This window comes from Mesocricetus auratus, unplaced genomic scaffold (assembly GCF_017639785.1).
Source record: "Mesocricetus auratus isolate SY011 unplaced genomic scaffold, BCM_Maur_2.0 Super-Scaffold_4256, whole genome shotgun sequence".
Classification (NCBI taxonomy): Eukaryota; Metazoa; Chordata; class Mammalia; order Rodentia; family Cricetidae; genus Mesocricetus; species Mesocricetus auratus.
In genome coordinates this window covers 130,046,351-130,062,624 of record NW_024429182.1, presented here as the reverse complement: position 1 = coordinate 130,062,624, position 16,274 = coordinate 130,046,351, and the positions used below count along the sequence as shown (strand labels likewise).

The 16,274-nt window shown below is 43.4% G+C and overlaps 1 protein-coding gene across 3 annotated transcripts in view; it reads right to left on the bottom strand.

Moving 5' to 3' along the window:
• Window positions 1-16,069, bottom strand: part of Asb7 (ankyrin repeat and SOCS box containing 7) — a 46,894-nt gene extending 30,825 nt beyond the window's left edge. Inside the window, exons 1-4 of one of the 3 annotated variants that reach the window (XR_005870723.1) lie at window positions 15,529-16,069; window positions 15,254-15,350; window positions 8,462-8,581; window positions 5,739-6,000 (exon numbers count right to left, since the gene is read on the bottom strand). Coding sequence is in view for 2 of the 3 variants with exons in the window: in XM_005084426.4 (XP_005084483.1) it covers window positions 5,739-5,949 (211 nt within the window). In the remaining variant the exon portion in view is untranslated. Of the gene's footprint in view, window positions 1-5,738; window positions 6,001-8,461; window positions 8,582-14,318; window positions 14,425-15,253; window positions 15,351-15,528 lie in introns of those variants that run through there. The other 2 variants (XM_005084426.4, XM_021235516.2) reach the window with 2 other exon arrangements.
• Window positions 16,070-16,274: the final 205 nt, after the last annotated feature.

Sequence of the window (16,274 nt, the reverse complement as noted above, 5' to 3'; positions counted from 1 at the left end):
TTCTCATATTCCGTTTGGCTGCCCCTTTCCCCTATTTGCTGATGCAGCTTTGGCATTTTACTGAGTAGCAACGGTTCTCCCTTACTCTTGACCTAAAACTTCAGTTACTCTTGATTTTTCTCACCGCATAGCTCACCTGCTCTTCTTGCCTTAGGTCTTGAGCCCTTCGGATGAGCTGAGGAACTGGAACTAGAGACTTTCCTATGGTCCTGTCCTCCCCAGCAAGTCTCTGATGACTCCCCAACGCCCCTGAACTGTTGGGCATGCTGCAATCAGACTCAACTACTTTAGCCCTTAAAATCACACATGCTCCTCTCCTTCAAACCTCACTGTGGGTGTCCCACACATAGAATGTTCCACTCCAGCAAGTTTCCAACCCTTCCTGCTTCACACCTTTCAAGAACCCCGCCCAAGGCCTGCGTTCTGGAGAGATCCTGGACTCTTACACCTTACATGCAGAGGGGCCTTGTTACACCTGGCACTTCGCTGTCTTGAAAATGCCTTGCTTCTTTTGTAAGCAATACAGAACCACACTTTAGGCGATGGTTTGGAACCTAGCTCCATTGTGATCAAGGTGGAAGACCTGGGGTATCAGAATTACTTTTGCTTCTGTGGCACATTCATTTTCCAATGGGGAAACTAAAAGCATCACGCTCTTAAGAGCCTGAAGCACTGTACACACTCAGTCACCAGAGAACACTGCTGCTGACCATCTACCTGCTGTGAGACAACGGAGCTGTTTACCACCACAGCTGTGCCCAAAGCAGGGCCTGGCACACAGTAGATCTCAGCAACACTTTCTGGATATGAGTGAATGCTCTGTCAGGAACCAGATGGCCCCCTCATACATGTCAGAGTTCTGTCACACACACAGAGTAAGCAGAGAAAGAACCCCGAGACGGCAGGAGTGCAGAGCACAAAGTGAACTACCTTGTTTCCAGGTCCTTTCATTCTTTCCCTTCTTTGATGATTTTGGAAGAGCAGTTGCCATGAATTTAGGCAGCTTCTGATCCTGACCCAGTGATGGACTGATTTTTATACATTATTATTATTATTTTAAAGATCAGTTTTACCTCACAAGGTCAGGAAACAATCAATTTAGAGTACTGATGTCTGTTTTTATCTACTGGAAACAAACATGTATATGGTTCTGCCTTCAGGCACCTTCAGATGAATTAGAGCTACAGACCCTGAACAGAAAGCTAAAGTCCTACAGCATGCTTATGACTGGTCCAGGGAAGAGAGCATCATCCAGGGCCAGCAGCAGCATCTAACGGGGCAAAAATGAAGTTCTCATCTGACTGAAGTCTACTGGAAGGAGGCAGTGGGCCCGAGTAAGACTTACAGGGGAAGCAGGTGCATGCAAGGGAAAGGAGACCATGATGGGGGAGGGAAGGACCTCTGTGACCACACCTCTAAGCTCAGAGACCCCACGAAGGTGGAAGGGCCACTGACAGAGCTACAACTGCAGGGGTTCGAGGATCTGCTGTTGTGCCGAGCACATGATGGGCTGAGAAGATTCTGTGCAGGGAAATAAGAAGCCCCTACTGGATTTAACTTCCATTTCTAGTTAGAAATGTCACATTATTTGGAGACTGGGTGGGGTCAGTACAATATAATGTGGGGTAAAGGAGATCAGTCCACAGTCCTCATGAGAAAGGGGTTCCCTGCTGAAGAGCAGAACGCGGCTCCATGGAAAGAAGTGAAGAGAGAGACACCTAATCAGCAACAGGTTACATCACAGATGAGGGTTAAGAGTACCTGACACAGTCTGCAGCCTCCCTGCATGGCACTCCTAGGCTGCAGGGCCATTTACAGATGTGCCAGGACATTACATGGAGGACATGCATATGTGTGGAAGCCTCGTGCGTGGCCATGACCACAGAGAGGCGGGTGGGGGAGATATGAATGAGTTTCCTTCTTGTTTTACCATTTGCAGTGGGGGGGAAGGGGGTGCATGCTCCAAATCTCTTTTGACTAGAGTAATGCTCTCATAGAACAATACAAACTGCATTACACTGGTCCTGGAGCACTAAATGAGAACTCAGAGGTTAAACCTCTGTATGTGACCCAGCGGTGCACAGCCATGAGGAAAGAAGGGAAGTTTAGGCAACGTTTGCAGGAAGAGCGGTGATACTGTGCCAACACATGACTTCTCATACACAGATGCCAATTCTGAGCAGACTGGTGGCTAAGTGTCACAAAATCATGAGAAGACAATGCAGGCAAATAATTACCCTGCAGTATAAAGTATTTACTAACCAACACCTGTGGTGATATATTATTTATGATTTACTAAAGCTTTCCTGAAGATTCAGAAAGCAAAATCAGCCATAAGCCACAGAAGCCAGGCACACATCTTTAATTCCAGCAGCCAGAAGCTTGGAGGTAGTGGTACACACCTTTAATCCTAGGACTCAGGATTAAGAGGTAGGCAGATCTCTGTGAGTTCAAGGCCACCCAGGGATACACGAGATTGAATCAGATCACACACTTTTAATCCCAGCACTAGAGGGGTATAAAAGATAGAAGCAGGGTCTTCAGTATGCAGTAGAAAGAAGGCATTCATTCTCCAGCCACACTGAAAATAGGAGAGTTCATTTTCCAGTCACACTGAGGAGAGGTTACAGACTGAGCTTGGTAAGAGCTTGTGGAGACAGGATCAGTCCATTCAGCCTGAGGTAGAGGTAAGAAGCTAGTGGCCAGCTGTTTTGCTTTTCTGAACTTCAGCTTGAAGTTTGAACCCCAATATCAGTGTCTGGGTCTTTTATTTCTCGTGTTACAAAGACCCAAGAGATACAAGCCAGGCAAAAGCAAAATAGAATGTACCCAGTTTATAGTGAGAGGAACAGGAACGTGAAATCGCTACAAGCTGGGAAAAAAATTTCCACCCGGAACTAACAAAAGAGGGCACCTGAACAAACCAAAAGTGAGGAAGAGAAGGACAAGCCCAGTCTTGTCAGGGAGGGGGCAAACACGTCACACAAGGAATATGCTGCTGGGCCAAATTAGGGACTGGGTACTGTCCCACCCAGTCAGGGAGGGCATAGGAAACTACAGGATGTATCAGCATCTATAAAATACTGTTTGATTTGGCAAGTACTTCTAGAAATCATGAGAAAAACTCTGACAAAGGGAAGAAAAGAACAGGCAAGGACACTTCCTGCAATACTGGCCCTAGCCCTAACAATAATGTCCCATAACTGGAGTTGCATGTAAATCAATTGCAGCCACACAGTGGAATCTGAGGCTGAACTGTGTACCGACAGGGAACCATCATGATGAAGATATTCTGTGACAAAAGTCAAGATACTGAATAGAACATTATAAAGAGGAGTGGGCTAGAAGGAAGAGACTGGAATCCACTAGACTCAGAGCACAGGCTATTTCTGCAGCTGCAGCAGAAGCCAGTGAAAGCCATGGCTTCTGGAAGACGGGGGAGGGGGTTGAAGGGGTGGGGGGTGGGGGGTGTCAGGTAGGAAAGAGCTGTTAGTGGCCACCTTCCTGCACAGCCCAGAGAACATTAATTTGGGTTTTAAGCAGGCGTATTATGCACTACCTTCGCAACAGTCTGCTGAGAGAATTTCATGCTTCCTAAGAAAACTAAAAGGGACAAAGTTGAAAGAATAACCAAATGGTAGTATATTTACATGAATGGATACTATACTGAAGAGAGCAAGGCAAGTCTGAACATGTGTATTACAGAATTACTGGGGTTCCTTTCTGCAGTAGTAACAATTACTTTAGAAATTAATTGTGGTGCTAGACACCAAACTCTACAAGTGCACTTAGTTGTAATACACTGTGCAGTTTGGGTTCATGAACTGCAGAGTCTGTGACATACAAATACACACTCACACATGTATGTGTGCGCATGCACATACACACACTTTTACTGCTGTGTTAGGACTCCAACTCTAGGCTTTGCGTATTCTAGATACACACTCCACCACACAGCCACCCTCAGTCCTGTAAATTATCATCCGTGGGGTGGAGGAGGAAGAGATGTTTAGGAGCTATAATCCGCAAGTTAAATCCAACTCATCATTGGCTTTTCCTTTATGCCCTCATCTGACTCATCGCCTTATACCAAAAAGTCCGCCTGAAGCACAGCCACAGCTATAACATGTTTTCCATGTCATTTTACATTCACACATTATAACAGCAGAATCCAGAGAGTTAAGGGAAAAGAAAAATAGTTCCATGAAGTTGAGTGAAAAACAACCGTAGTTTAAAAACTACATGAAACACCATTTCTACAAGTGTGTTAGGGAGTATCTAGAGGCTAAGTCTCCAGAGTCATCATGCCAGGGGCTCTTCTGAGTAGTGATGGTCAGGCAGGAGTTGGCAGGTCAGGCAGGGTTTGGTTCTGTGTGTAGTGTGTTCTGTATGTAGTGTAGTTTGGTTCTGTGTGTAGATGCGCTTTGTTTTAAGACAATATCCACACATTAACTGACTACCTGAACTTACTCCTTATTAAGTGAGGGTGACAGAGCTGGAAGGCACAGAACTAGGTAAAATAAGCAAAAGTGAGTTATGATCTTAGTCTTAATTTTACCAAGTAAGGACAGAATTCATTCTGATCCTCTTTTCCCAGACATTCTACTTAGATCCCCTTCATTAACTTCAGAACTGAGGTCTGTAAGTTAGAAGGTGAAATGACATGGAAGACAGCCATGAGTGGGCACAGGCCAGGGAACTTCTGGACTCTGTCCACAGCCAACGGCTTGGGGCCTATAATTCCCATTTCAGGCCGCTGGGACACATGATTACTCCTGGGCTTGGATTTAGCTTTCTCCTGGAGTCAGGCTAGCCTTAGCATTCATAGTCACTAATTCACATGACCTTCATGAGAGCTGTGGAAATTCTAACATTTTCTGTGCTTCAGAAGGCAGCAAGCCTGGCCAGTCTTTTAACTAGTATACATCCCATAGTACACTTTTGGAATGAAACAAAACCACTGCTGATAAGCAATCCATGGTCCAGAATGGCTCAGACAAGCTGTTTTACACACCAATACGTAGACAATGTAGATGTAAGTGATATCTATAAACACACACACACACACACACACACACACACACACACACACACACACACACACACCTCCTGTCTTCAGGGCAAGAATAAAGCTGAAATTCACTGGAGAGAGGAGTCAATTGAGAGAGTTAGTTTCCAAGTCTTGTAGAAATGGCCAGTTTTCTGAAGCAGATGTATACACTGGCCACATCTGTCTACAGAATCAGGTCTCAGATAAGCAGCCTTCTTCTAGAAAAGGCCAGAGCTTCAAAAGAACAAGAGAAACCATCGAAGAAGAAAGGGAGGTAAATCCACAGTCTAAGGGATGGGGAGGGTTGAGATGTTAAAAGGACCCATGCTAGGTTCCTCTGCTTGAGCAATTTCCAAAAGGGGAAACCTGGGCAACTCCCCATGGTAGAAGCCACCACTTCTGCTTCTGAAACCCAAGTGGCTATCAGCCCTAATGAGGGCTCTTTGAAACAACCTGAGATAGCCTGACTCCCTATAGAAGTTACACTTGCCAGGGTAAATAAAGCCTATTCAGTGTTCTGGTTTGAAACAAAACTCGGTGTTTTGTTCACAAAAATCTTTGCAAAGAGGAAAAAAATAAGACACTGACCATTAATGCAAGCTAAGCATTAAAAACCGCACACAAACATGCACGAGTGCATTTTCAACTCAACACCATCACAAGTTTCTCCTTGCAACTAGTAACTTACCTCCGTGTTCTAGAAACACCCGAACACATCTCTCCTTTCCTCTTGCAGCAGAGAAATGGAGCAAGGTCCAGCCATTAGCATCTCGGCCATTTGGGGAGTAACCTTGCTCCAGCATCTTTCGTACTGTGTGAACATCCCCGGCGGCTACGGCAGCCTGAATCTGCAGTTCCTCCTGGAGCTCAGGGTTTCTCCGACAGTGGTGGTGTAACATCCTAGCAGAGTCTGCTTTTCACCAACCAGTCATTAGGTCAAAGCAGTCAGCCTTTCGGGAAGGTAGAACACATGAAGTTTAGAATGTGAGGCTCTTCACACTGTGCCTGCTGACCACCACACAACTGTCCACATACAGTAAGCAATGGCAGTTCATTCTACTGGCTAACATGCATCTGCTAAAACCAAAATTTACAATAGCTGAATTGAGGTTGTATCAATTAAAAGTGTAAGCCAGACATAAATCCCTGAATTAACAGAAAAATCTCTTCTGCATCCTTCTGAAAACCTGAACCTACATTTGACCATCATGGCGCTATTTTAGGTAAAATGAGAGGTGGCATCAAGAAGCTAAGATGGCAATACCAGAGGAGCCAGAGCAGCATCAGTCTTGGGAATTCAAGACTGCACCTGATTTATTTGATGTGCCATCAAGATTTAACTCACGAACTACTCAAGGATTCTATCACAAGTCAGAGTCAATCAACATGGAGTACAGGAAACAGCCCATTATTCTGTGAAGGAAAAGGAAAGGCTGTCTTTAGGCTGAGTGTCTGAAGTAGTCCACAGTATCTGCTCTTTAATGAGGTAACAAAGCTTGGAGGAAGCAGGCTGAGCGAAGTGAGCTGGAGTAAAACAGATTATATTTACGCATGTATATAAGTACATATGTATGAGTGTGCATGTGTGCGTGTGTGTCTGTTGGGTTTTCTGGCTTTTTCTTCATTTTTCCCATCTCAGGCTATTTGATTATGATGTTTTGCCATTTCTTTTGTTGTCACATTCTTTCTTTTCAATTTTTTATTCATTTTACACACCAACCTCAGTTCCCCACCCTCCCCTCCTCCTGCTACCTCCTGCCAACCCACCCCATGCTGTCATTCTTTTAAAGTATTTTTTTCTAATTTCTGTACCAGAAGTTTTGCTTCATAAATACTCAAAGTAGCATGGTGAATAACCTGTTGGTTAACGACAAGACGAAATGATTTCAGTGAACAACAGTGCTGAGGATTCTCGAGCCTCTGCAGGTCATGGAGAAGTGTGTCCTTAAACCCAGCAGACAATGAGCTCATCCATGCACACAGGTAAAATGGTTACTTCTCATGGGGGGTACAAGTCTGTCTGTGTGCTTTCAGCATCAAAATATACACAGACTGACAAGCTCCTGGGAAGGTATTCTAACTGGGCTGGCTTTAAAGAAGCAATTAGACTAAATTTCCTAATTACTAATAGAAAAAAATGTGACAAAGCCCTTTGAAACCATTCTGGTCTCATCTGTAGGTTGGACATCTCAGGATAATTTTGCTATCAATAAATTTTCTTGTAAAACTTCTCAACACAGACTATCCATAGGTAAAGTAAGCATAGCTTGGTGGAGCCAACACAGGTTAAGAGCACAAACAGCTGATGTGCTTTTACACATAAAAATGACATCATTACAGTCTCAGTGATATCACTAAGTGATGTAATTTCAAACTATCAAGTTATTACCTCAAATAGCTGTTTCCTCAGAGAAAATTGGGAAGTAGGAAATTTCTTGATAATTTGTTCTCTTAATAAACAAGCTTCCTTTTGTTTCTTCACTTAATTACTTCCCTGAAATTCAGCCTCTTGTCTTAGAAATTTAACATAAAAAATACCTTTCAGAATAGGTATCAAAGTGCATCAGAATAAATTAACGAAAGCTCTCACTGTCTACTCAGACCATCATCGTTAAGAACACTTTTGAAATTTTTATTTTACTATTGGTTTTGAGTCTGTCTCATTTAGCTCAGGTTGGCCTCCCAACTTGCTATGTCGCCTAGGCTGGCCTTCAGCTCCTGATCCTCCCATCTCCATCTCCCAAGCGTTGAGACTGCAGGTGTGCTACCACATTGGCTCTGACTTTTGTGGGTATACGGTGTGGTACATGCGTATATGTATACACGTAGGGTGTCTTCCTCTATTTTTTTGAGCCAGGGTCCATCACTGAACCTTGACTCCACCATTTCTTCTAGATTGGCTGGCTATGTAGCCCCCAGGATCCTCCTTGTCTCTGCAACTCTGGTGCTGGGGATACAGGTGTTCATTTCCATGCTCAGCTTTTACACAAGTAAATGGGAATCCAAACTCTGGTCTTCACAATTGTGCACAAGCACATTACCCACTAAGCCCCTTCCCCAGTCCCAGAGAGTGTTTTCAAATAGGAGAGTATCTCAGCACTTGAAAGAGGTCTATTATGGAGGAAAAGGACTGAAACAACAAAATCAACTTAGGTTTTTCTTTCAGTGCCTGCTGCACTGTGGATACATTAGTTTATTCTTTAAATCACAATTTTACTCATTCACTTCTGTTCAACTCTATTCTGTTCCTGCTGGAGACTGAATTCAGAGCCTTCAGCCTCTAAGCATATACTTTATTACTGAGCTTCAGCCCCAATCAACTCATCAGCAGTTTCCAAGGGGAAAAGTAAAAGGTAAGTGGTATTTCCCTCAAAAACAGCATAGGAAACTGATGACCCTGAGTCATCTTACCTTACAGAAGAGTGACTCTTCTCTTGGGAGACAGATTGCCTATTGACCATTGTGTACAAGCAGCATCATGGGGAAGGGGTTCCCAGTGTGTTCAGGCCTCAGGGCAAGAGTATTCTTCACCTAAAAACAAATCAAATAACAATCACAAGGGCTTTCCTAAACTGACAAAGAACCACAGCTGTCTGCATGGTCCACTTTTTAGCAAGTTTAAGTTTCAGGAGTTTATAACAAATTGACAGAACTCAGAGAAGGTTTGGGAGAAAATGATCTTGCTGCTTACAACCATCTCCAAGACGCTATCAAATATGATTTATTTTTGGCGTTCTGGTCCCACCCCATTCCCCAGCTTCTTGTAAAAGAGTAAATAAGGAAAACAACAAATCACACATGTAGAATTTAGATAAAAGCTGAGATGTCTTATTTTTTCTACTGAGAATGTATCTTCAGGCCTGCTCCCTTTGAGTTACTTTTTAAGGACACCATCAGTCACCTGCTCTTTTTAAACAGGACTAAAAGAAAAAAGAAAACGTGTGCATTCAATACAGCAGCTGCCCAGGGCCAAATGTAAACTATGATAAGTAAAAGGAGATTAGGCTTTGAACGGTGGCTCTTCATACGCCTTGCAGGCATCCAGTCAATAACATTTACATGCACACAACAAGCTACTTAAAACATTAACTAGCCAGACTTGTTGCTAGCTTCTCTACATGCATTCTTCAGAAACAAAACAATAAAAACCCAGCCCAACCTCTTTCTCCCTCAACAATGAAAAGAAAAGGACTCTTTCCCCATTCCCAGTGAGCCCGTTCTGTACATTCCATTCAGGTTAAGAACATCAGAGACCCTCCACACCATCACAAGGAGATCACTCTAGGCATTAGCCCACTGGGAGTCCTGCCACCCCTTCTGGTGTGTGTGTGGGGGGGAGAGGGGGTGGCTGCGCCTTTATCACTTAAATTTTCAGACACGGAGAGGGACAGGCCACCTGCCAACCTGGCATGTGCAGGGGAAGAGTGGCAGTTGTATAGACTTACTGGCTGTGCAAGGGACAGTCAACTCAAATTGGAATCATGTTTTCCTTTTGTTCTCTTCATGTTTTCTTTTTCCTTGCCTTGTCTTTTAAGACAGCAAAATGTTTGCATGAACATGGAACTAAAATCTGAGTGCAAACTGTGCCTATTATTTCTCAATAAATGAAGTAGACATGGTCAGAACAACTCCTTCAAAGCAAAGTATAAATACCACGGAACAATCCTTGCAGAAATGGACAAAGACTGAGGCAGTTAGTCTACTAGGTGAGCCTGGAGCATATTACAGTGCCTGAGGGCAAGGAAGTGCTCAAAACCACAGTAAAGCCACCACCATGGGACAAAGGAGCCACCATCAGGGCTCTCAACAGAGAGAGCACTGATGACTTTTCACTCTGATGGCATCTACATGTCAAGAATGAATGACATCAGTTGTGTAACCCAGCACTAAGCCACCGGTCACCCAGGCAATCCTGGTTAAAGTCAAGGTGGGGGAAGAAACTGACAGGCAGGGGATGGAAGGGACAGGAGGTGGGTGGTGAGGGTAAGCAGAAGGCAATATATACCGGTATGAAACTGCCACAGAACAAACTTCATTCCTCAAATGAAGACCCAAAAGAATGAATGTTATCCAACACCTTACTTCTAAGTGTGTCTTCAGTATTCTCTGTCTCCCTAGAGACATGAAAATGTCCCAGTGCGGATTCAAGTCTTTAAGAGTTCTTGCCGATTTTCACAGGCCTCCAAATGCCCACCACCATTTTCAGAGACAGCTGGACATGACAGAGAGGAACCATGGGAGGTAGGTATTGAAGAAAGCATCAAATAGTATTTCCTTCTAATATCAGGAAAACACTGGGTGTTAAAAGGTAAGGGGATCAAATTATTTCTCCCTGCACCAAAGATAATAATTCCCTGTAAGTGACTTTGATGGGACAAATAGATAGCCACTAAGTGCCTCATGTGTGCTCTGCACAGCTCAAGGCCTCCTAAAATAGATAGTACATTTAAAATGACATTTAAAAAATATTTGTGTGTGTGTGTGTGAGAGAGAGAGAGAGAGAGAGAGAGAGAGAGAGAGAGAGAGAGAGAGAGAGAGAGAGAGAGAGAGAGAGAGAGAGAGAGAAAGTGTGTGTGTCTGCATATAAGTAAGTGCACCACATGCCTGCCTGGTACTTGAGGAGACCAGAAGAGAGCTTCAGATTCCGTGGAACTGGAGTTGCAGGCAGTTGTGAGTAACTCTGTGTGTGCTAAGAACTGAACCTGGGTCCTCTGTAAGACAAGAATTCTTAACTACTGAGACATTTCTCCAAGGGCCCCTTAAAATGACAGTTTTAAAAACATTAGACACTTTGGATGCATGTGCAGCATTACAGGGGAGAACACACACATGTGGTGTACCATGTACACATGATCTCTGTTTTTTGCCCCATTGTGAATTATAAAGAGCAGTGACTTATTATCAAAGTAGCCTCAAAGTCCAAGGCATCAGACCAGTAATTGATTTTCCCTTGGTGTGATTTATGGGCACTCAGGTATGTACACACAAAGGGGGGAAGCACCATTGGCCTTAAGAACAAATAAAAATTCAGCAGCAAAGGTGCCTGTAAAAACAGCCATCAGGAAAAGCCACAGGTGGGAATGGAAAAGCCTAGTTTCCTACAGGGAATAACAAGTTCACAATTCTGATGGCTCAAGAAATCACCTATAAAACACGACTCTCGACAAAGGAGCAATTTTCTAAATAATGCACATTCAATGGAAGGTTCTCTTAAATGAAGCCAGCAACCATTGACACCAGACCAACCTCTAGAAATCACATTCTGTGTTCCAGTCAGAAAAGAAGTAAATAATAAACAAATATGGAAGACTCTAGAAGTGTCAAATGAATCATTTTCCCAGTGAGTATCATTTTAAGAAGTCTTACTACTTAATGTTAATACTTTGTTTACATTTTGCTAAATCATCAATTGTAAAGAAGTCAACAGTCTCCAAATTTTTATACAGTTGACCACATTGAATGCTACAAATTTTTTACAGCCTAATTTCTTTACAAGTGAACAACTGAAATCCATTCAGTTAAGATCAAAATTTCCTCACGTGGTTAAAAGAAAATCTATACTGAGATAACAGAGTGAAGTAGAATATACTCATAAATCAAGGTATGTTTGAAATTTGCCCGCAGCCTTCAACAAACCTGACATCTCTACAATTTCCTTTGGCACAAGGCTAGATATTAATGACTTCTGTGTATTATTATCTTCCATGGTTTTTTGTTTTGTTGAGTTGAGACACTGGGCTTCCCATGTAGTGCAAGCTGGGATCCTCCTGCCTCAGCTTCATGAGGGTTAGGGTTGCAGGCCTACTGCCTGTGTATACAACTTTTCATGAAGTGACACCAATGGCAACTCAGGTTCCTGGTCTCAAACCAACAAGAAATAAGTTCCTGACTCAAGAAAAAACAAGTACATTTCTTTGCAGAGTAAACCAAGATATGGAAAGAAAACCTTGAAGATATTGATTTTGAGAACAAAATCTAAAAAATCCACCACAAGACCCCAGAGGGAAGTCAGATACAGAAATATACTCTGTCCAATCAACGTACACAACATGACCAATGGGCAGGCTGCCGAGCTCCCCTGATACAATCAAGAGCCTGACACCCAAAGTAAAGCAGGTGTTATTTTAGTATCACTCAACATACCATACTGTTTATGTCCCTAAAGAAGGATATCATATTTCCTCCAAGACTGGACCTCTGTGTGACACCAAGATTTATTATCATGTACAACTTACCTATGACTCATATAAATTCTAGGAGAAAGCACAATGATTTTCACACAATGCAGATGAGGTGACAGAGAAGTTTAAAATCATTTATCCAGACCCGATTTAAAGCATAAACCACGGGTATTAGAAATGCTTTGTCAATAGTGTCCTATTAATGCAGGCATGCCAAGTCAAACTTAGCAGCCTCAGGCCAGCGGCTCAGAAGTTTGCCAGAACAGTACACTGAGGGAGAAGACTGAAGGTCAGCTGTCAAATATACAAACTATAGGTGACTTTATTTACCCATTTTAAGAATGGACTCACTAAGGCTAAATGTGAACAAAGACTAAATGTCAACCATCTAAAGACTACACACACTAAATGTGAATGCACTAAAGACTATACCCACACACATGAACAAAGTAAGACATTATACATTTACTTTATATATGATGTACACATGTAATCTAATAGAATTAACTGTGAATGACTGAAAGATAGAGTGGTCATAACTAAACATGTAGCACTTAAGTAGCATTAATTATTCTCCTTTTATGATATAAATCTGTATTTGCTTACCAAATAATCAGATTAGTGCCCCCCCACCATGTCACTCACAATAAATTTAATACAAGTTGACTGCCATATACAAAAATATAAACTAGCTGGTCATGTTAAGTAAATGTATAAATTAAATAAATTTTAAATGTTTGGCATAACCTCGACCTAACATTCTCAACCATGCTAATTATTACAACCCCGCCCAATCTCTGTCTCTGGGGGTGGGTGGTGGGGGTGTGGGGTAATCCCTTAATCTGAGGAAAACCATTGTCAGCTGAGCAGATCCATGCACTATTGTTTAAGCAGCAGTAATGGCCTGGCTGGAGACCAGGACAGAGCAATGTCCACCTTTACAAGTGTGACTAGTGTTCCTCATTTATAATCTCAGGTAAACATATCTCTCACTTAAGAATCCTAGCAAATACATCCTAAGGTTAACTCTAAGAGAAAAGTATTCTCCCACCCCCACTGGGGAGGCTAGACTACAAAATATATACTGCATTTTATCTTTGAAACGTACTTCAAATATTTTATTACCATTTTTCAAAAAGATATAAAGTACTCAAAGGCATACACTGCTGAGTTTCATATTTAACTGTAGAACCTCTCCAGCCTTGAGTTCTGTATTTAAATAATATCAACTACCGTTTAACTTGAGACACCTTTCATACACACACACACACACACACACACACACACACACACACACACACATTAATACTACCCTAAATTTTTTCCATAGTACAGTCATTGATTAATATTAGTTTGGTTATTTTTTTCCTCTCTCTCTCTTTCTTTCTTTTGCTCAGTTCTTTAAAACTAGGCCCAGGCTGGCTTCAAGTTCTCCATCCTTCTGCCTCAGCCATAAAAGAGTAGCAATCAAAGCAAGGCAGTGGTGGTGCCCACCTTTAACCTCAGCACTCTAACCTCAGCCCTCAGGAGGCAGAGGCAGGCAGATCTCTGAGTTCCAGGCTAGCCTGGTTTACAGAGCGAATTCCAGAACAGCCAGACCTATTCAGAGAAACCCTATCTTGAAAAACATACAAACAAAAAAAAGTATAGCAATTACAGAGAGGGCCCCATCACACATAGCTAATACACACTACTTTTAAATTCCATCCAGAACTTAGTATATATATATATATATATATATTGGCATCTAGTTTCAAGTCTTAAAAATATGCAAGCCTTCAGAGTCCCTTAAAATTATCTTTATGTCTTAAGTATCAGTAAAATCAAAAGGCATTATTTTTTTGTGTATGTTCAAGACAGGAAATCTAAAGGAACAAAGAAAAAAGTCTACCATTTAAAATATTTCTTTGTACTGAAAATTCTAAAAACATTTGAGTTATTAAAATAAATGAGCCACTTTTTATTTGTGATAACACCTGTTATAGGGTTATTCATTAGGTAATCTCTGTGTTGTCCTTTGTATAATTTCTTCTCTATATGGTTGGTTTTGCATATATTCTCTCTTTACATTAATGTTCTACACTTACCTTTAGGGCATTTTCGGAGACAGCAACAAAATAGGCAGCAGAAATCTGACCACATGAACTAGGTGCTAACATTTCAATCTAGAAAATTCTCTGTAAGGGTTTTAAAATGAGAAAACAAGAATGACCACTGCCAAAACCAAGCCCCAGATAGCTAAACATACCAAAATATTACTTTGTTTTATAATGCCTGACTGTGCCACTATTGTCAAGAAGATACAGAGTAAATTTTTGTAAGTTCACCTAGAACATCAGAGATGTAACAAATATTATGTATCACTTTGTAACAACTCTAGTGTTCATCCATTTTGCCACATACAAAAACTCCAAGAGTAAACTATATACTTCGTTTCGGGGGCTAATATTGCTTTTTTACAGTTCCCATTCTTAAGCTATACACGTTCACTTTTTTCCAAAGAAACCAAATTAAATTATTTTCTTCAAAACCAGTAAGTTTCAGTCCTCCAGTTCACCTTTTGCTACTACGCCATTATCAGTTAGGTAACTCTGAATGAAGCTTTCCTGATGGAGGTAGAGAGAAAACCATACATGGGGAAAACAGCAAATTGTGGTTTAATTAAAAGCGGCATCATTCAGAATTAACAAGCAATTAACATGGAATTGAGGAATTCCTATGAGAGTAAGGAAGGCGGGGAGCTACAAAAAGGTCTCAAAGCCTCAGAGCAGAGTAAATGACACCGTGTACCAAAAGATAATGCAAAACACGGAAACATTCTGAACGAGAACCAGAAGATGTTTCTGGGGTAGAGAAGTTATTGAGATGTTAAGGATCGGGCATGGGCAATGCATCTCTTTTTGCTAGGAAACTAGGGTCTAGAAAAGCTTGCATTCCCAGGCAACCACCCTGAAAATAAAGCATTGCTTAATGAGGTAGGGGCCGGGAATAAACAATGGGGGAGGGGAGGCCTGCTCTTTACCTTTAGAGAGGATGCTGATCCCAAGCACTCTACCTGCTGCTTCTAGTGGGTGGGCAGACCCCTTTCTGCTCGCGCGTGTCCTCCAGCCAGCTCAAACCTGGGAAACAGAAACCCATGAGTGGTGCAGTGATCCAGGGGCGAGGAGAGGGCTCTGAGGATGGGGGGAGCTAGGAAAGGCTGGAGAGTGGCAAGGGCAGGCAAGCGAAAGCAGGGCTTCTCCTTCCTCCCACACCCAGCCAGTCCCTTCCCCTCGGGGGGCAGGTAGCTGACTTTACCTGTCTCCTCAGCTGCAGCTCCTCTCTCTCCTATCAGCCTCCTCCACATTCACCAACTTCTCCATTGAAGAAACACCCCAGGCAGGGCCGGACACCGTGTTCCTGATCCTCCTCGGTGCTTCACGGCCCCAGCCCGAGAGCATCCAGAGAGCCGATCAAACTGGAGGTGGAGGTCTTGGCCTCGGAGCAGCCTCCGGGAAGGGGCTCAGGGAGGAAGTGCCGGCTCGGGTTGGGGGGGCAGTCCCGGTCCAGGGGCTCAGACCAGGGGTCTGCCGCGCGCCGGGCCGGAGGCTTCCAGCTACCGAGGGACTCAAGAGGTCTGGAGGCAGGGAGACCCCAAAGCGTACCGGGTCCGAAGTGTCAGGAGCAGGGTGTCCCGACAGGGGGCTTTCGGGATGCACTTTGCACTGGGCCACCCCCGCCCCCTCCTTCCAGCACTTTGGGGTCACTGGGATGGGACCAAGCCTTGGGCAACCAATCAGCTGCCGCACTGGAGCCTGCGCTCCAAGCCGTAAACCAGATCCGCGGTGGGTGGGGGTGGGGGTAGGGGTGGGGGCGACTTGGTTGGTTGGTTGCTTCCTTCTCCTCACCCCGAGGCCCCCACCCCCTTGGTGCCGTAAAGCTGCCTGCGGGTTCGCGACAGTCAGAGGAGGCGGGCCGGTAGGGGCTGAACCCCGTCTGTGATTGGTCGCTCTGGCTTCGACCCTCCGCTTCCCGGCAGTGGTGTCCGAGGCTCCACCCCCGGC